Here is a 20,372-nt window from a genome sequence, read left to right on the forward strand (position 1 = left end):
GTGGCTGGCTCTGTCCTCTGATCTTTCAGGCAAGCTTTATTTCTTACATTACAAATATCAATTAGAAATAAAAGGAATGCTTATGGAGTCAATTGCTGGTACAGCTGCTCTTTCTGAATTGAAAGGTCATGTTCTAAGCTCTCTCTGGCTCTCCCAGGCTTTTCCTGGTACTGTGTCAGGGCAAATGGGACCCGCTGCTTGTAGTTGGTTGGTTTTTCTTTTTTAATCTTTTTACTCTTTTCTCTTTGGGGGCCCATCACCCAGCTCCCAAATAAATCACACACAGAGTCTTATCCTTACTTATGGATGCCGGGCCGTAGCTTGGCTTGTTTCTAGCTAGCTTTTCTTAATTTATCCCAGCTTCCTTTTGCCTCTGGGCTTTTACTTTTCTCTATGTCTGTATACCTTATCTTTCCTTCTTATTCTGTGTCTGGCCATGTTACTGGGTGGCTGAATCCTGATGTTCTCCTCTCCTTCTCCTTTCTTGCTCCTTGATATTTTCTTCCCAGATTTCTCCTTCTATTTATTCTCTCTGCTTGTCAGCCCTGTCTGTCCTTTCTCTTGCCTTGCTATTAACTGTTCAGCTCTTTATTAGACCATTAGGTGTTTTAGGCAGGCAAAGTAACACAGCTTCACAGAGCTAAACAAATACAACATAAAAGAATACAACACATCTTTGCATCATTAAACACATATTCCACAGTGCAAAAAAAATGTAATACATCTTAAAATAATATTCTACAACAGCTGCTTTCTGCATCTTCAATGTTTTATGTGGTTCCAGTGTGAGCAAAATGATTGTACATTTTTGTATCTCTACTGTACCCACAGTATTTTGGATAATTGGAATTTAGTTACTTCTTTGTGTTCCAACCAGAGTTTACATATTAAATTTGCAATTTGATCTGCATATCATACAGTAACTAGTAACTCATTGTGGCAGCAAATAATGGATATAGGTTAGAACCTCCCCAACACACACACACACACACACACACACACACACACACACACACACCCCAGAACAACAAAACAACAAAAACCCCATGTAGCATTTAATTCAGAGACAAGGCTATTGTCTGCTTTTGCATATATATAGCTCTGGTGTCTTGCGTGATAGAGCCCCTGTTACTTGGAGATTGTTCACTCTTTTCTTCTCATTGACATTTGAAAAGACCTTTCATATGCCATAGCCTACTTGCTGTCAGTGTGTAATACTAGACTCAGTCCTGTTATTTTACAAGTTCACCTTTCAGTTTCCACTTAAGTAGACATCCATTATCCCAGTGACTGGAGGTGACTGGAGGGGAAGAAAAACTAGTTTTTCTTTTTAGGCTCAGTTTCTGGACCATTAGAGGTAACCTGGCAGTTTAAAGTCGTCCCCCCCCCCCACCCCCCCAAATCTGTCTGTCTGTGTGTCTGCCTATCTGTTGAATTGTGGATTATTTTTACCAAACATGAGCATAAATGATCTGGCACTTTCAGCCTGACAGCCACCTGGTAAGAACATTAGTTGCAGGTCAGATTGTGTTTTTGTGCTCCCATACTATACAAAACAGCATCAAGATACCTTAGTCTACCTTTCCCTGAAAAGGCCATCTGTGACTGTTGAGTGTTTGTGAAGTCCTCACAGTGTCACCACACTGCATCTCAAAACAGCTTGGAGGTGAACAGGAGCAGATAGGTGGCTGGCTAACTTAAATAAGCCCAGAGCGGACATTCCTCATGCCAGCTGAAGTCTGTTTTCTTTGGCTTGTGTATTGCTTTACAAAAACAGGAAGGTTAAAAATCAGATCTGACAACAGCTGCCTTGCCTATCCTCATGCAAACAGTCAGCTGAAGCTGAGTTATGGCTGCGTTCTGTAGCAGGGCGGCCTTCCACAGTGTGCATGTGTCTTTTCCTTTTCCTGCATGTGTCTGCCAGCCGGTAGATGTGGATTTTCCTGGCTATCAGAGAACAGATCAGGGCAAGCTGGCTCTGTTTTGATCATACTGGTGAGAAAGCGTATTTTAATGGAGACCCACTATCTGGATCTGACAAATGACATTGAAATGATAGCCTGTCTTTTATCCCAGTTTTTGGCCAATTCAGAGTTTTGGAAGTTTTGAACTCATTTGAACGTGTCTGTTTCTGAAAGTGAGCTGAAGGCTGTTGTTGCAGTGGCCCGTAAGCTCTGGGACTGTATAATTTTCCATCTAATTTTAAGTGCTTATTTTTGAAGGATTGTCAGTTAAGTAGTGCTAAGAATTCTATCCTTTTTTATATGAAAAAGGAAATTTTATCAGCTATCATCTGCCTATCACATCTATCTGTCTTTCTATCTATCTATCTATCTATCTATCTAACATCTATCTATCTATCTATACATCGATACATCCATCCATCCACCTACCTACATACCTACTATCTATGTATGTATCATCTACATATCCTGTCTGTCTGTCTGTCTAATCTATCCACCCATCCATCTATCCATCCATGCATCCACCCACCCACCCACCCACCCACCCACCCCTGTGTATTTGTGTGGGCATTCATGTACCATGGTCATAGTGCTGCATGGAGGTCAGAGTTCAACTTCTGGGAGTCGCTTCTCTTACCTTATGGCTTGCAGGGGTCAAACTAGATTCGTCAGGCCTGGGGCAAGTGCATTTTCTTATGAAATGCTAATGAAGGGAAACATTTACAAAACAATTTCTATTATTTGTTTGAGATTAAAATATAATTACATCATTTCCCTTTCTCTTTCTTTCCTCTAACGTAGAGGTTCTCAACCTTCCCAGTGTTACGATCCTTTAATACCGTTCCTCATATTGTGGTGACCCCCAACCATAAAATCATTTTTGTTGTCCCCTTTGTGTGACCCCTTTGGGGCTGGAATGCCCCACAGGTTGAGAACCACTGCTCTAAACCCTCCCATATACCCCTCCTTGCTCTCTTGCAAATTAATGGCCTCTGTTTTCATTAATTGTTGTTGCATACATTTATGTATATGCATATATATTCCAAAATATGTAAGTACAAGCTTTGTGTGTATAATGTTACTTGTATATGTGTTTTCGGGACTGACTATTTGCTATTGGATCAAAAATTGGTATGCTTTTCCCTGGGGAAGACTATTCCAAGGAAGTTTTTTTGTTTGTTTGTTTGTTTGTTTTTTTTCTTTCTTTCTTTTTAATTACCTTCTTGAAATTTTTGTGAGCTGATTAAGCTTGTGTTTTAAAGTGTCATTATTTGAAGATACAACTAGCAAGGAAATATTATTAAATTGTTTTTATGCAGAAATGTAGCCCTTCAGTATTTGCCTGTCAATAAAATATCTTCAGATGTCTTTTTGTAGTTTAGTGGTGAGGGCTTTGTGATATTTTACTGTTCCAAATTCTCTGATGGAGAAGGCACAGGTGACTGCATTGTTGGCTGTTTTAATAGCACCAGCTCTCTGGGGTCTGGAGACAAAGATGGCACAAGGAACTGACTGTAATTCCTCTCCCTGGTGGCCCCATGGGCAGGTGTGTACAGGAGCTTATCCAGTGAACCTGCCCAATTTTCAGTTCCTTTTCCTGGTGACAGTCTGACCTGGTGGCTACTGTTGTTCCTGGTTTCTGAGTTCTGTGATGTAGCTTACAGTAGATTTTATGACTTTTACTTTTATCACTGGCTTTGTTCATTGTTAATAGTGACCTTTTCAATGTAATATGTAAATGCCACACAGTGATTGTTAGGTCAGTCCTTTTGTGAAATGGCCAAGTATTTATAGAAGGATTCCTAACTAGAGCTGTGAGTGGATGCTGTTGATTGATAGGTCTTCAGTAAAGCTGGGGTAAGCTTTAGAAAGTGAGCAGGGAGACCTGTTAAGCTTGGAAATTGAGACTCAGACACACGTTGTAATTTGCTAAACACAGAAAGTCTTACTAGGCAGTGTTAGAAAGGTACCACATGATACTTCACATGCATATATCTGTGAAGGCTGTCCCTCTCCCTTCATTAGTGATGGTGTTGTGGTTTGAGTATGAAATTTCCCCTGTTGTGTTTGGACACTTGATCCCTAGCTGGTGGAGCTGTTAGGGAGGATGGAAGACCTCTGGGAGGTGGATCCTAGGAAGTGAGTCAGTTGGGATGGGCCTGACTTCCTGACCTCTGCTTCCTGAGTGTGTATACCTGTGACTGTCTGCCTTATCCTCCTGCCTCCTAATGTCTTCTCTGCCATGGTAGCCTGCATCCCTGCTAAAGCTGGATGCTCAAGTTCCTTCTTGTCAGATATTTGGACACAGCAATGGGAACTGTAACTGAAGAACTTACAACCTTTCTCTTTTTATAGTTTTCTAAGAATGGGTATTTTTAATTGTTTTTAATAGCCTTTCCTCTCGTCAGTAGTTTATATTTATTCCCTGATCTTTTACTATGAAACTATACTGTTTGTTGTTTAGTACACTTTGGAGCTTATTGATTGAATTTTTTTTGGGGGGTGGGGCGGGAGAGAGAGAGATAGAGATAGATAGATTGATTTTGTGTGTGTGTATGTGTATCTGTGTTAAGTATCAAATTGATTAAGAAATGGAATTGCACAAATATTGATGTATTAGGGTTCTCTGGAGTGACAAAACTCATAGAATGAATCTCTATATAGAAAGAATTTATTAGAATGACTTACAGGCTTCAGTCCAGCTAATCCGCCAATGGCTGCCTACGAATGGAAAGTCCAGGAATCCAGTAGTTGCAGTCTACAAGGCTGGATGTCTCAGCTGGTCTTCAGTAGACACTGGAATCCTGCAGAAGTAGGCTCTAATGCCAGTGAAAGTGTGGACTTGCTAGCAAGGGCAAGGACAAGTAGGCAAAGAGCAAAAGCTTCCTTCTTCCAGGTCCTTATATAGGCTTCCAACAGAAGGTGTGGCCCAGATTACACGTGGCTTTTCCCAGATCAAATGGTCTGGATTAAAGGTGTGTCTTCCTACCTCAAAGAGCAGGATTAGAAGAGGATCTTCCCACTTCAAATTAAGCAAAGCCCCTCAACAGCAGCTGAGCCCTTCATTTTTTGGGTTTTAGTTAATTCCAGATATAGACAAGTTGACAACCAAGACTAGCCATTGGGGTTGGGGATTTAGCTCAGTGGTAGAGCGCTTGGGCCCTGGGTTCAATCCTCAGCTTTAAAAAAAAAAAAAAAAAAAAAAGAATAGCCATCACAGTTGGCTTGTATAGATCATATTCTTACAAATAATTAGTAGTTTGATAAATTAGAATCTGTTCCAGTGGTAAGACTATTGAGGTGGGAATTGGCATTTTTGGCTTCAGTTTTCTATCAACTAAGCTTGTGTTTTCCGCAAGTTTAATGTCTCTGGGACTTCTTTCTTCATATGTAAAATTGATGATGCGAATTTTGGTTACTTTTAAAGATTATGTCTGTCTGTTTGATAGGCTGTTGTCTTGTTGTCTAAAGGGTTCCTTTTTAGGAGACAAGTCAGTATTCTGTTAGTCATTGCATGCTGTGTCCCCATGTGCAAGAGGCTGGAGAGTTGTGGTTTTGTAATCACTCAATCAGTATTTAACATATCATCCATTTCCCTTGGAGTTACTATTCCTTCCTCAAATTAGATACACACTGGACTTGTATGTCTGAACTTATTTTTCAGCCAGGATGCTCAAGGATAGTTTCACAGTTTCATATTTTGGCTTTTAATACTCCCTGTGCATATACTTTTCCTTTCTCCAAACTGCCTTAACCTTCCTAACGTTTTAGGGGTAGCTCTTTTGGCCTCGTAAATACCTGTCTGTATGTTATGTTAAACTGTGTAGACGACAGTCAACTCCTTGAAGGACAATGTAAAGTTTTCATCCTTTTACTAATAATTTCTGATTCACATCATACTTTCTATATCATAGGGCTTAATTAATACTTGTAGAAGTAAATTTAGATGATGCTTAATTAGAATTTCATGTACACCTAATATTTATGAGCAGATAAAAAATAAGAGACTAAAGGAAATTATCATAACTGTTTTGACTTCTAAGTAATGTTTAGACATCTGAGTTTACTTTACACGTGGTCCCTCACACACTGGGGTCCTGTCCACCACCTGTTTACTTTTAGTCGCTGACTTACATACTTAAGAACTGTCTTCTCTCTGCCACACATTGAAGTGCTTGTTTTCATTAATCATTTTACTTTAGGACTACCATGGTTGGAAGCATTAGTAGTACCTAGTAGTTACACACACGCACACACACTTTCCTTTTATATACTGGGTTTTGTCATAGACTTATCATCTTTGATCTACTCTCTTATATAGTCCTAACTATTTACATTTATTTTCACTGGCTATATTCATTGGGAGATATCTTTAATCCTCTGCTGTGAAGTTTCTATTTCCTCCTACCTCTTCCTATGTCTGCCCAGCTATTTGTCACTCCTTCTTCCCCCTCTCGTGTGTGTGTGTGTGTGTGTGTGTGTGTGTGTGTGTGTGTGTGTGTCTGTCTGTCTGTCTGTCTGTGTTTGAGACAGTGTCTAGCTTTGTAACTCTGGCTGACCTGTAACTCACATAGACCAGTTTGGCTTCAGACTTATGGCCGTCTTCCTGCCTCTGCCTTCCCAGTGTTGAGAGGATAAGCGTGTGCCACTGTGCCAGCCTAGTTCACTCTGTTTCTTTTCTGTGTCCAGATAAGATTCACATTGTGGGCCTACAGGATGGCTCAGTGGGTAAAGGCACTTGCTGGGAACCTAAGTTTGCTCCTTGGAGCCTATTTAAAAGGGGAAGGGGAGAAATAACTCCATAGAGCTGTCTTCTGACTTCCACATTTACACTGTAGTACATGTTTACACACCTCAAATAAATGTGCAAATCATGTAAAAAATTTACATTGATAAATGTCCTACCATTAGTGCAGTAGTGGAGGCTAATGGTAGAGTTGCTGACTCTAATGGTAGAATGGGTTTCGGACAACTGCTGGGTTAGTTGTCAGACCAGTTTTCCTAGGACTAGGAGCAGGAGGGCAGTGATGGTGGATGCTGGCTTTAGCCTATTGGTTAAACACATTTATGCTGACCATCAAAACACTGGAGATGCTGATGGATTTTTTTTATATATAAGATCTTTATTGACGGATAATTCACATAGTATACAATTTTCCTGTTTGCACAATTTGATAGACTTTAGTCCAGCATCCTCATAGGCCCATGACACCATCACTACTTCTTGTTTTAGAACATCGCTGTCTTCAATTTCTTTCTTTCCCTTTTTTGTTTTGGATGTCGAATGCCGTTTATTGAAGGAGGGAGGAGGTCTTAAACACAGGCTTACACGTAATGGGAGAACCCCGGAGGGCAGGAGTTCGCTACCGATGTTTTACATTCTTGCAGCAGATGGATGTTTTTATAATCTAGTTTAAACTTGAATCATAGAATTTATAAAACAAACAAACAAACAAACAAACAAGCCCTGTATTGCATATGGGTTTGTTGAATGTGTAGAAATAGTCCCCCCTCCCCCCTTTGGATACAACAGTTCCTTCACTCTTGAATTAATTACTGTTTTGTCCAGATGTAAGATTGAGTTGGACTGAGAAAACAAACATTAGGATAATAAGATACTGATTCAAAAAACAGACATAAAAGGCAAAGGCTATACTATAAAGGTTACTTTTCCTTATGTCTCTTAGAGTCAGAAGTGCTTACTGAAGAATTCTTGGGAACATGATATTAAGAAGGGATGTGAGAAGAGAATGCAAACAAGTATCCAGGAGGGATTTTCTCATTCTTAGTTGGCTCAACTCAGTTTAAAAGTGTGGTTACTTTAGTCCTTACAGTGTAGTTCACCCTCTTTTAAAAGCTTACCACATTGACAGATATTATATCAGAAATTATATTTATATTATTCCAAAGAGTAGCTCATAGGCAGGCTGATACGTAAGTAGCTTTTCTTAGAAAGCATATGGATAATTTTATTTACACAATAGCTCATTAAGGGTACATACCCCCCCCCCCCCCACACACATATATTCTGAACTAGTATCAGAATAGTATACAGACTGGAATGTGTAGTCTTTCCTAGTATTTAATAGAAAATAATACTGTCAATTTGTTTATTATTTTAAGCTGTTTATTTTATTTCAACAGGTATCTTTCAGATGAAGGCATTGAAGCTTGTACAAGCTCTCCTGGCAAAGTCAGCATAAATGACGTCATCCTGATTGCCCTCAATGTAGGTTAAGTTTATTCACTTTATTTGGCCCTTTTTAAAATTTAAAGCTATTCCAATGAAAAATACACCATAAACTGTATTTTATGATAAATAATTAGAGGAAATCTTTGATTTTTCCCCTTTTCAAGTTATAGAGATATTTGTTGAATTTAATGACCTAGTATTAGATAGTTGTGAATATCATACAGAATACAATGGGAAGTAAAGAAGTTTATTAATTGTAGAATCCACCTTTTCAGCTTTGTATTGTTTTGTTTTCGAGACAGGGTTTCTCTGTGTAGCTTTGCACCTTTCCTGGAACTCACTCTGTAGCCCAGGCTGGCCTCGAACTCATAGAGATCCGCCTGCCTCTGCTTCCCGAGTGCTGGGATTAAAGGCGTGCGCCACCAGCTCAGCTTTGTAATAGTAAAAGCTGATAATACTTTAAACCAGTTTTCTATTTAATTTGTCTTTAAAAAAAAAAAGCATGATTTATTTATTTTCTCCCATGTGTATGAATGTTCTCCCTGCCTGTGTAAATGTACACCATGTTTGTGTCTGGTGCTCTGGGGAGTCAAATAAGGTTGCCAGATCTTTAGACAGTTGTAAGCTCCCACATGGGTGCTGGTAACGAAATCCAGGTCTTTTTCAAGAGCAAGTGGTGTTCTTAACCTCTGAGCCATCAATCTACCTTCTAGTTCTCCTTAGATGTTTCCTTTATGCTCTCTGATTTCTGTGTTGAAAAAGACATTTACTTTTTTATCTCTAAAGTAAGGAAGTAAGAATGTTATTGAATGGCATTAGACTCCTGCATGTAGTTTGAGGTTCAAATACTTGAATTGCTGAGCAAAAATCAAGAGCAGTGTTAATTTATTGAGCACTATTAGTGTTTAGTAAGTTTGAAAACACAGTATATTATTTCTCTTGAGATCTGTACTCCATGGAAAGACTTTGCAAATTATCTTAGGTTTTTACTTCTGAAGAGGATACTGTTCTTAAAAGCCCAACTTTTTATATGGACTGTGTAGTCTTCTTTTTAGCAGAGGTGATGCAACCTTAGTAACCAGTCTCTGTTTTAGTTTTTGTGTGCAATGATTTGCTGAGTTACACATATTTCTGCATTTTCATAGTTAGCCATTAACTCACCATTTTCTCTTTGTGTGATTTACACAAGCAGGGAGAATGTTGTTACTGCAAAGGTCAGCGCTGTGCTGTCCTGTAACACTGGCCCCCGTTCTTTCCTGTGCTCTGCTATGTTAGGAGTGTCAGAGCTGGTGGGGTAGTTGGTTTTCCTGTCTTTGGAGATTAAGATAATATGGGATTTAGTTGTTAAACACATCTATGTATATATACACACACACACACCATACACACATATACACTGTGTTTATTGTTGTCCAAAGCTGTCATTGGAATTTGGGATTACGGCATTAATTTTCAGTAAGGTCACGATGGATGTCATTTGTTGGAGAAGAGTGACTAAGAGAAGACATAGGACGCCTCTGTCTTCACTGTCCACTTTACTGGTGCACTTTACCCAATACCAAGACCTGTGACTGTCTGCAGACATTTTATAACTAGTTAAAGATGTTTTCTTAATTTTTGTTCTTAAGACTGAATTTAGAGATACTTTTTCTATAATTCTATTTTAATAATGAAATATTTATTTTAGACAGATTTGAGAACAATTGGCAAGAAGTTCCTTCCCAGTGACATCAACGGCGGAAAGGTAGAAAAGGTAAAGGAGAAGGAAGATGATTCTCGAGCTTTGCTGACTGCCATAAAAAGCTGGAGTGTGCCCTAAGTTACTAGAAGAGAGGCTGGGAGGTCACAGAACTATAATGCTGTTCTGTTTCACATATAGGATGTTATTAAAAGTAAAACTTCATTCACAAAGTATAAATATGGTGTATTAAACTTGGCATGTAACACTCATCACGTTGTCTGTTTATGTTGTAGTTTCCTTCATAAGCTGTTACTAAGTTTACTCAGTATGTTTATGAATATAAAAGTATAAGGTTATGAGGTCATTAGCAGTTTGGCAAAGATGCATGTTTATTGTTGTTACTGTGTGTTTCACATAGAAGTATTATTATGGATTTACTTAGTGGTCTTATTTATTATTATATCATTTTTTATTATTATTTTATTGTTATTATTGTATTATGGATTTACTTAGAGGTCTCATATTTTAAATATGGGAATACCTTTTAAAGATAACCAGGTATGGATGATAGTTCCTGCACATTTGAAATATATATTGTTTTAGTAAAGAATTGAACATTGCTGTTGATAATGTTTTGAACTGTTAGTCTAGTTTCTTAGCTGTGTTATAGACCATGACGTCTTCTTTCTGCTCCTTCTGAGGGAGTGGAGAGCTTGTGGTTACTTTCCTCTGGATAGTTCATTATAGAGTTGACATTGCCACACCTCTTCTTCCCTTTGTCTTGGAACTTCGGCTTATTGTTAGTGTCAAGTGTTGTCTTCTGCTTTCTAGTCTGTTTTACAGCATCCTCTCCAGTTTGTTTACATTGCACTTTTTGGTTACAAAAGTAGTTGTTCTTAGGTGTAGTTTCCTGCTGGGTTTGCCTTGGTCCCCAAACTGTCCTTCCCCCTACCTGAATTTCCAGCTCCATAGCATGAAGTTGGAACCTGGTCATTTGCAGTTTTGGTACTTTTAAGGGGATGTTGGCCTTGCTGTTCCAGAAACATCCGTAGAAAACCCCTGCATTATAACTGCAGATTGGGTGATGATTGTGGCCAGCCCTGATGGGAACAGTAATTACACAAGAGTGCATGCACATCCGTATACTCATTTTATTAAGAAAATGAGAGCCAGCCGGGCGGTGGTGGCACCCACCTTTAATTCCAGCACTCAGGAGGCAGAGGCAGGTTGATCTCTGAGTTTGAGGCTAGCCTGGTCTACAGAGCAAATCCAGGGCAGCCAGAGTTTCACAGAGAAAGCCTTTCTCAAAAAACCAACCCTCTCCCGCCCAAAACAATGGAAGAAAGAAAGAAAATGAGTTAACTGTAACAATGCTTTTCCATGTCTCTGACCTTAAGATTCAGAAATGCCCGCGTTGCCTTGAGCTCACCAGTAGATGGAGATGTTTTTTGTCTTGGTCACTTCTCAGCACAGTTTTTCTTCTAAAACTGTGTGTAGTACTTTATAAAAGTTTCCTTTGAAGGCAGTTGATAACAAAAAAACTTCGTAAGCTGGAATCTTCTGTGGTACATATTATCTCTTAAAACATGTTCAAATGTGATGCTAATTTATACATAGAATAAATAGGTAAAAGAGTCCCATTTCATATGAAATAGAAATTGCTAGATCATTTTTTTTTCTGTTCTTTCTCATTGACTATATTTTCCCCTTTACTAGCTGCTGATGACCAGATATAATTGCTCTCACAGCAGGAATGAAAATGTTTTCAAAACAATTTTAATAGAAATTTTAAAAGCTGATACACAGATTGTACTGATTTTGTTGGCCATTAGCTGGAACTCCACACAATTTATTTGAATACAGCTATATTTAGGCTAAATATTGAAGGGATATATATATATATATATATATATATATATATATATATATATATATTTGACATGAATTAAAGATTAATGCAGCTCACTACACCTTATTTGTGCTTTTATTAGAAAGATTTACTGGCTAGCATTTCATCCTGTTAATAATGCCTGATTGTTATAAAGACATGACTCTAGAATCATCTACCATTAATTTGCATATGTTGTAGTTCTAGTTTAAAATAAGCTTTATCTTATTCTGTAAATATGCTATAGGGAAGTATTAGTAAGTATGCTATTTTAATTATTAATCTGCCTTTTACTTTGCTTTGCCAATTATCATGTAAATTATGCTTAAATATGATGATAATTTATATATAGAATAAGTAGATAAAGTAATCCCTTTCAAATGAAATAGATATTGCTAGATCATTCTACTTTTTAAAAAATTCTTCTCTCACATATTACATCATGCCGCAGCTTCCCCTCCTGTATACCCCCTCTCCCCCAGATCTACTTCTCCTGTTTCCTTTCAGAAAAGGGCAGGCCTCCCTGGAATACCAAACAAGGCATATACAGGTATAATAAGACAAGGCACATTCCCTTATATTACAACTGGATGAGGTAACACAGTAGGAGGAAAAGGGTCCCAAAAGCAAGCAAAAGAATTAGAGACACCCCCCACACCCTCTGTTAGGAGTCCCACAAGAACACCAAGCTACTCAACCATAACTTATATGCACGGTGCCTAGGTCATTCCCTGAAGGCTTCCTGATTGTTGGTTCAGGCTCTGTGAGCTGCTATGGACCCTGGTTAGTTGATTCTATGTGGTTTTTTTTTTTTTTTTTTTTTTTTTTTTTGTGGTGTCCTTGACTCCTCTGGTTCCTATAATCCTTCCTCCGCTCTTCTGCAGGATTCCCCAAGCTCAGCCTAATGTTTGACTGTGGGTCTCTGCATCTGCTCCCATCAGCTGTAGTTGGAGGAAGCCTCTCTGATGATGATTATGCTAGGCTCTGCTCTAAAGAATAGCAGACTAGCTAGACGATTCTTTTTCTGTCATTTGTCTTGCTTATATTTTCCTTTCACTAACTGCTTCGGACCTGAAATGTAATTGATGGATTTTGGTATAAAATGATATTCTCCAGTTTTCCTTTTATATTAGGAAAGGAGTAAATGTTGGTCAGGGAGGTGAGCAGCAGAAGAAAGGAGAATGAGAGGGAAACGCAAAGTAACCTCGATTTCATGGTTAGCTCCCAAACACAGCAGACTGGAGAGCAACTTTCCAGTCTTCTGTCCAGCATGAAAAAGAAAGTGTATGGTGTGTGTCTGAAGAGGCGGGGGAGCCATGGTTCTTATTAGGTATGGAGGGGATGATGTAATGGGGACCTGTAACAGACAGGAAGATAGGAGTCCAGCCGTTGGCCTTATTCAAACCCGATTTCTCTAGATAATTAAATTTTGTGAATTTTGGCAAGTTCTTTCATCTTTCTAGAGGTTGATATTGATATCATTAAAATATTATTCCTTTATGCCATAGAAGAGTTCTTGCACATGGAATGTTCGATATAGCACAGTGTACATGGTGACTCTGACATATCATGAACCATGCAGGATGGTGTGTTTGTCTCAAAAATGTAAAAGTGCCTAAAATTACCTCTGCTGGGTTCCTGAGAGCTCAAGAGAATTCAGTGGAAGACGCAAGCAAGTGGACTCATTTTTATTGTCGGATTGAGCCCTGACCCTCCCTGAGCCAGACTAATCTTTGTGATAGGATCAAGGGAGGCCTGAGCTGCTCTGACTGATTGTACTGAATTTCAGGGCTGACTGTGATACTTCCATTTCTAAGAGAGAAAGCCATCTGAAGATCGGGAACATTTTCCCAAGTATTTAGGAGCAAGGGAGGAGTGGCAGCCATCATCTTCGTGGGGACGCCCTCCATTTGCCTTGTGCGAATCTTTTAAAAGCCTCTGCTCAGTCAGTGTCCCCTGCCCCATTGGAAGTTATTTCCTAGCCAGAGGCTCATCATGGTGTTCTGGAGCTCTTTAGGCAAACCAGTAATCCTCTTGGGAGGTAGATGAGAGGAGTCTGAATTTCATCTCCTGAAAGGCCAAAATTTGTCATTGCTGTTCTGATTAGTGAGACTAAGATAGCACTATTTTCATGATTTGGTCATTTCAGGTTAGAAGGAGAATGGACAGCTGGTAGATTTGTAATCAGGTAAGAAAAATGGTGGTAGGTCTGTCGTTAGATGATAACTTGTCTACTCTGAATTTACAGTCTCATTCCTAAGATGTCTTGGGCATTCAGACAGACATTGTCATCTGGATTTTGCAACTGATGTCTAAGTCATTGCTGTTATCACTGATTAATTTGGGAGAAAGTAGAGTTGCAAACAGTGAATACCTCTACTAGTAATTAATACAGCGTTTCCCCTGAGGGTCTGTTCTCCCTCACTCCCTCTGTGACATTGTTTAGAAATTTCTGTGTACTCTGGCTGCTGTTTGACCATGGCAGTAGATTTCAAGCAGAGAATTGGGAAGTCGGGAGAAGGTGGACAGAGGTTTTCCTCGAGGCTCATCCCCATCAGGCTACATGTTCCAATCGTTTTTCTTTTTCCTCCTTAGGTCCTAAGTGTTGGAGGCTGTGTGTGTGTGTGTGTGTGTGTGTGTGTGTGTGTGTGTGTGTGTGTGTGTGGTGTGTCGGGGTGGGGGGAAGATTGCGGTGGGAGACAGAGAGACAGAGAGAAAGAAAGGGGGGTATGTTGCATCTCACACAGCTTCTTTGCTGAGCTTTTTTAGGGCAGGGTTTGTGGGTTTTTTTCGTTTTTGTTTTTGTTTTTGTTTTTGTTTTTTCGAGACAGGGTTTCTCTGTGTAGTTTTGTGCCTTTCCTGGAACTCGCTCTGTAGACCAGGCTGGCCTCGAACTCACAGAGATCCACCTGGCCCTGCCTCCTGAGTGCTGGGATTAAAGGCGTGCGCCACCACCACCCAGCTGTGTTTTTTAGGACAGCTAGTAGTGCAGAAACTGAAGACCATGGGAAATAGTCATAATGTAAATGCAGTATAATTATTTAATGTTTTTCTCTGTTTAATTAAAAAAATGCTATTTTCATGGCAGTTTAAAACAGGGTATGAATAGTAAATGTAAGACTTGAGGAGTTCTGCACATTGCTGAGGAAGCCTAACAGGAAGTGTGTTAGGTGACAGACTCCTGGAGTGAGGGAGACAAATGTCTGGTCACTGCAGCTAGGGAGCCAACAACCAGCTGAAGCAGTGCTCAAATCAGATGTCCCATTTGGTGGGCCAAGGACTGTATTGGAGTGACTTACAGAGGTATCAGAAAGGGATTACCTGCAGGAGCGGCTGTGGACTCAGGCTGCAGCATCACAAAAATGTCCACCCCAGCAGGGCTAAGGATGCTCTCTGCCTGGCCTGCAGGTGGCTCAGCAGCATCAGGACTCATCCTTCAGGAATTCATGAAGGCCCCTCCCCCGCTCTCCAGCAGAGTTACTACCTCCATAGCCTTGGGGAGGACCTCATCAATCTTAGGGTTCAGTTCTGAAGGGCTTGTAAGGGGTTTACTCTGAGTCTTTGTCCAGGATGGAATGTTTCAACTTGGAGGAAATTGCTACATAGCAGTTAGGTTCTGGAGTTATTTATTTATTTTTTAATTGTAAGTCCTCTTACTGAGGGTTGTATATGACTTTTTAAAATGTGGAACTGATTTAAGGCTTCAGTTTTGCAAACTGAAGTGACTGGCTCAGAGCCTCAGCAATACCAACCTGAGCCACAAGATGGCAGCCTTGCCTTAAAATTCTGAGGGAACCAACCTAGAATGTTTTTAAGAAGAAAAATGTACAGGCAGGTCCAGTCCCCTCCTTCCAGGCTGAGCAAAGTGTCCCTGTGTAAGACCAAGGTTCCAAACAGCCAGCACATGCACTAAGGACAGGTCCTGGTCCCACAGACTGGGTGCCTCCCAAGCAGATCAAGCCACTCAACTGTCTCACTTATCCAGAGGGCCTGATCCAGTTGGGGGCTCCACAGCCTTTGGTTCACAATTCATGTGCTGCCTGTACTGAATCCACCAGGTTTAAATGAATCCCCAGGGGAGTCTTGGCCCTGGGGGAGATGGGAATGGGGGGGAGGGGCTGGGGGAAGGTGGGGTGGGGGCGGGAGGGGGGAGGACAGGGGAACCCATGGCTGATGTGTAAAATTAAAACACAAATATAATAAATTAAAAAAAAATTTAAAAAAAAGAAGAAGAAAGCTGGGAAAAGGTTCAACTTTCAGTCTCAAGTTGTTATGTGTCTTTCTTAATTTAGTCTGCAGTAAAGGTTAGTTTATTAGTGTCCCATGTAGTGGCGGAGTTATTAAAATTAAGCATGGACTTATATTTTTCAGAAAAATGAATAAAATTAGGAATTTGTGTTTTATTTACTGGGGCTTAATAATAAAACTTCTAAGTGTCTTAAGCAGATAAATTCTGAAAACTAAAGCAGCAGCAGAACTTTGGAAAGTATGTCTGTCAGGACCACACTAGGTAGTGAAGGCTAGACCTGAGACCGGATGTCTCACGGGGGACATGTGACATGGTGTGCGTTCCGTGTGCTCCCCTCCTGTGTCATTGTGCTAACTACTCAGAGCAGTCGGGGCAGTTTGTTTGCTGTGCTGTTTTTATTTATAACTGTTGCTTTTGTTATTCAGGAATCTCAAGTTTGGGAAATTACTCAAGGCGTTTTTTAAAGGCTCTACAATTCTAAAGGAGAGGCTCTTTACAATCCTACAGTAAATATACCGCCACACTGCTAATCTCTACATTTTCCTTGTGTTATTATCATAGACGTCATTATTGTTTTCACCCGGTGGTCTTGTTGTATGTGCACATCAGTTGGAGATGAGAAAGGACTCCAGGCCGCTTTACACTGTTTCTTTCAATCCCTGATGCTTTTGGTCCAACCTCCTCCATCGTTAGGACATGAAGTCGTGTTTAGAGCTTGTGTTTAGTAAAACCTTCTGCTGGTCTCTTCTTGGTGGCTTGTTGGAGAAATCGCCTCGGACTAATGTTAAATGACTGGACTTTATTATCTGTGCAGTCTTTGGAAAAAACGCTAAGGCGGAAATGACCCCCGGGAGTTTGGCTTCTGTTCCTGGGCACCCGGATGTGCTGCAGCTGTAGACACTGCTGTTCAGTCTGCAGTTCCCACTCCAGTGTACCTTCTCTTCCAATCTTCTGACCTCTTTGGAGCGCAATTCGTCTTTAAAGAAGAGTATTTTCAGTGCTCTGTCTACCCAGGTCTGCTTTTAATGGGAGCCGTGGAATGCACAACAGAAGACACACTTGTGGGTTGAGACACCCCCATGTTTGCATTCTCTTCTGCAGCACGGTCACTGATGACCTCTGCAAAGAATTCTTTTCCTCTGTTGTCAGGTTTATTTACATGAGGATATGTGACTGATCCTCATTTACCCTGTAGTTCCACAGGTGAATCAACAGTGTTGTCAAGCTCCAGCTTTGTCTTCTGGTGTATTGGTTGCATGTTAAATAAATTACAGCATAGCACTGGAAAATCATTTTTGCTTCTTTATTTGTTCTTATTTTTTGAGATAGGGTTGCCAAGTAAACCAGAATATTTGGAACTTGCTGTGTAGTTCAGGGTGCACCAAAATTTGTGATCCCCTGGGCCGTCTGCTCCCAGGCGCTAGGATTATAAGTGTGCAGTACTGCTTTCTTTTCAGGAGTATTTATCCTTCCTTCCTTCCTTCCTTCCTTCCTTCCTTCCTTCCTTCCTTCCTTCCTTCCTTCCTTTTTTTGGTTTTTCGAGACAGGGTTTCTCTGTGTAGTTGTAGTTTTGGTGCCCTTCCTGGATCTCCCTCTGTAGATCTCACCCAGGCTGGCCTCGAACTCACAGAGATCTGCCTGCCTCTGCCTCCCGAGAGCTGGGATTGAAGGCATGCGTCACCACCGCCCAGCCAGGAGTATTTATGTCAGTGGATGTTGTTGAGGTGTTAAACTGCAGGTATGTCTGTCTGCTCAGCACAGTGTGCCCGCTGACTGTGGAGGCCAGAAGAGGGCAGTGGAAGAGGATTGGAGGTCACAGATGGCTGTTGGTTGTTAGCTACTTTGTGGCTGCTAGGAAAGAAATCCGGGCTATCTGAGCAGCCAGTGCCCTTAACTTCGGAGCCGTCTCCCCAGCCCCCAGAATGTTTTATTTTATTCAAACAGGTAAATAAGTACTAAATTTATTCTTTTCCTGAGAGAGAGAGCGGGAGAGGGAAAGGGAGAGAGGAAGGAGAAGGGGATATGAGTGTGTGTGTATCTCTTGGTGAGTGTATGGAGGTCAGAGGACAACTTTTGGGAGTTGTCTCTCCTTCCACCATGTGGGCCCTGAGACTTGAACTCAGGTCATTGTGCTTTGTGACAAACGCCTTTTTTTACCAAGCCATCTCACTGACCCTATAGCAGTTTGGAATATACATTTATGCCAAGTGAAAGAGATGAAGAACTCCATAAAACAGGTTTTATGTTAGAAGTACGTACAGGAGGAAGAACTCAGGGACAGGAGACTTGCTTTCTTCTCTAGACTGTTGGCTTTTAGAGATAGGAGTTTCAGTTCTGGAATAGTGAGTGTGTCTCCACAGTGGAGGCCTGTTTGAAACTTAAGACTCCACTGTGTATATGCTGGAGTGTTGGCTTCCCACTCACCACTGTGCTGCTTTTGCAGAGGACTGGTGTTTGCTTCCCAGCATCCATATGGCAGGTGATTGACAACCACCTGTAAGTACAGGTTGCCAGAGCTGATGCCCTCTTTGGCCTCTATGAGTACCTGCAGATATGCACATGCATGTAGACAAACGTGTACACACAAATAAAAATAAATTTTTGGGAAAAACCCTCAGAGTGTGCATACTCTGTACACACATCTTCCTGCTGTAAGGTTTAATATACACATATATTGTGAATGTATGTGTCATATATGTGTGTACCTTTAGTAAGTATACATAAGACAACACACATGCCGTATTCATTATTATTTCTATTTGAAAACAATATGAATATCAATTATATGAAGTGGGGCCTAATCGAACTTTTTGGCTGGTAATTGTGTATGGAAGATGTATGTATTTGGTACTTGTGATTACTAGCACCTGAATTCTCTGACTGAGTTTGAGGAGTGTTTTTATTCTAAGATAACTTGTTTGGAGAGGAGAAAGAAAACATGACATATCTTTTCCTTGGTGTACAGAGTTGTGCACTTGTCTCAGCTCTGCTTAGTGTAGAGGAATCATATGGTGCAGGAGAAGAGCAAGAAGACCAAGTTTCTGAGGCACAGCTGCAGTAACGTGAGGCCGTGTCCAGAGTGAATGGCGCTGTTTGACCAAAGCACAGAACAAGGTGCTTGCCATGTGCTGGGACCAGTGTGTTCTAGCTCATGCATGCTGGTTGATAGCACATCTCTTCTTGGCACAGAGTGTAGCTGGATTTTGTTGTTGTTGAGATTGGCAAGGGAAATCGTCAAATGGTGTAAACTGTGGTTTTTCCATTATTCTCCCTCTTAGAAATGATTTTACTAACACTTCTGGGTTCAAACTGAGTCTGTGGTTTGACTTTGGGTGTGTTCATGCTATGTAGGTTGTACATCTAGCTTTTCAAGTCTGAAATTTCACTGACCAAACCAATATATTAATTTTAAAACATGAATTATTTAAAATATTGATATATGTACATACATGTATATGTATGTATGATGTATGTATATATAGATATGCTTTGAAGATTAATAGTAAAGTAGGTGCCTCTGAAGCCTCTTCTGATGCAAACACTAGAGTGTCTGAATGATTCTACTCAGGTGTTGTGGCCCCCACCCTTTCCTAGACTAGGAAACAATTGCTGTAAATTTTTAGTTTGTTCATTGATTTTAGTACATTTTGATTACATATGCAATTACAGTAAATAGGCATCATTTCCTTTGATGGCTATTTAATTATTTTTTAATCTGTTTTGAAAACGGATACTACTTCTGAGAACAAATGTATAATAAGAGAACTGAGAAACTAAATTAGTGCATGATAGAGTTAAGCCAGTGTTCATGTTTATAAGATGGTGCCAAATTATTTTACAAAGGGTTGCATCATTTATATTGCTTTTACTAGAGTATATAGGATCTATTTGAAAGATGCCTTTATGACACTTGAAATTACCATTTTTTTCTAAACTTGTGGTTGTAAAATACAGTATTCTTCCTTAGGTTACTATTTTTTCTTCCAATAAATGTTAGAATCAAATTATTAAATCTCTTAAAGTGTGCTGGAATTTTTACTGAAACTGCAGAGCAGCTCAAAGACAGTTGACATCTTTATAGGCTGTGATGTGATGCCACCAATAAAATGCTGGTAAACTGCCTGTCTGGAGAGAGTAAAAAGCCTCATTGTATAGCATTTCCCACTCTCTGGCGTTTAATAACTTCATGCTAAACTACAGTGTGAAACCACCGAACCTGGAATTAGGGAGAAACACACCGAATAAATTCCTGTGGATTAGCCTGAGATGGCTAGTTTCATGACCTTCAGGTGCACATGTAACACACAAACACTCTCATACACACACGTGTAATTTTAAATTCAGGTTCTATATCTGAGAGAAAATGTGGTATATTTCTTTATGAGTCTGGCTCGCCT

At 40.2% G+C, this 20,372-nt stretch overlaps 1 protein-coding gene across 5 annotated transcripts in view; it reads left to right on the forward strand.

Annotated features, from left to right (window-relative positions):
* Positions 1-20,372, forward strand: part of Tdrd3 (tudor domain containing 3) — a 149,020-nt gene that overhangs the window by 47,429 nt on the left and 81,219 nt on the right. For 4 of the 5 annotated variants that reach the window (XR_004945889.1, XM_036198767.1, XM_036198766.1 and 1 more), the window contains exons 2-3: positions 8,109-8,193; positions 9,845-9,910. Coding sequence is in view for 2 of the 5 variants with exons in the window: in XM_036198767.1 (XP_036054660.1) it covers positions 8,109-8,193; positions 9,845-9,910 (151 nt within the window). In the remaining 3 variants the exon portion in view is untranslated. Of the gene's footprint in view, positions 1-8,108; positions 8,194-9,844; positions 9,911-20,372 lie in introns of those variants that run through there. The other variant, XM_036198769.1, reaches the window with a different exon arrangement.

The sequence above is a fragment of the Onychomys torridus genome, chromosome 9 (assembly GCF_903995425.1).
Source record: "Onychomys torridus chromosome 9, mOncTor1.1, whole genome shotgun sequence".
Classification (NCBI taxonomy): Eukaryota; Metazoa; Chordata; class Mammalia; order Rodentia; family Cricetidae; genus Onychomys; species Onychomys torridus.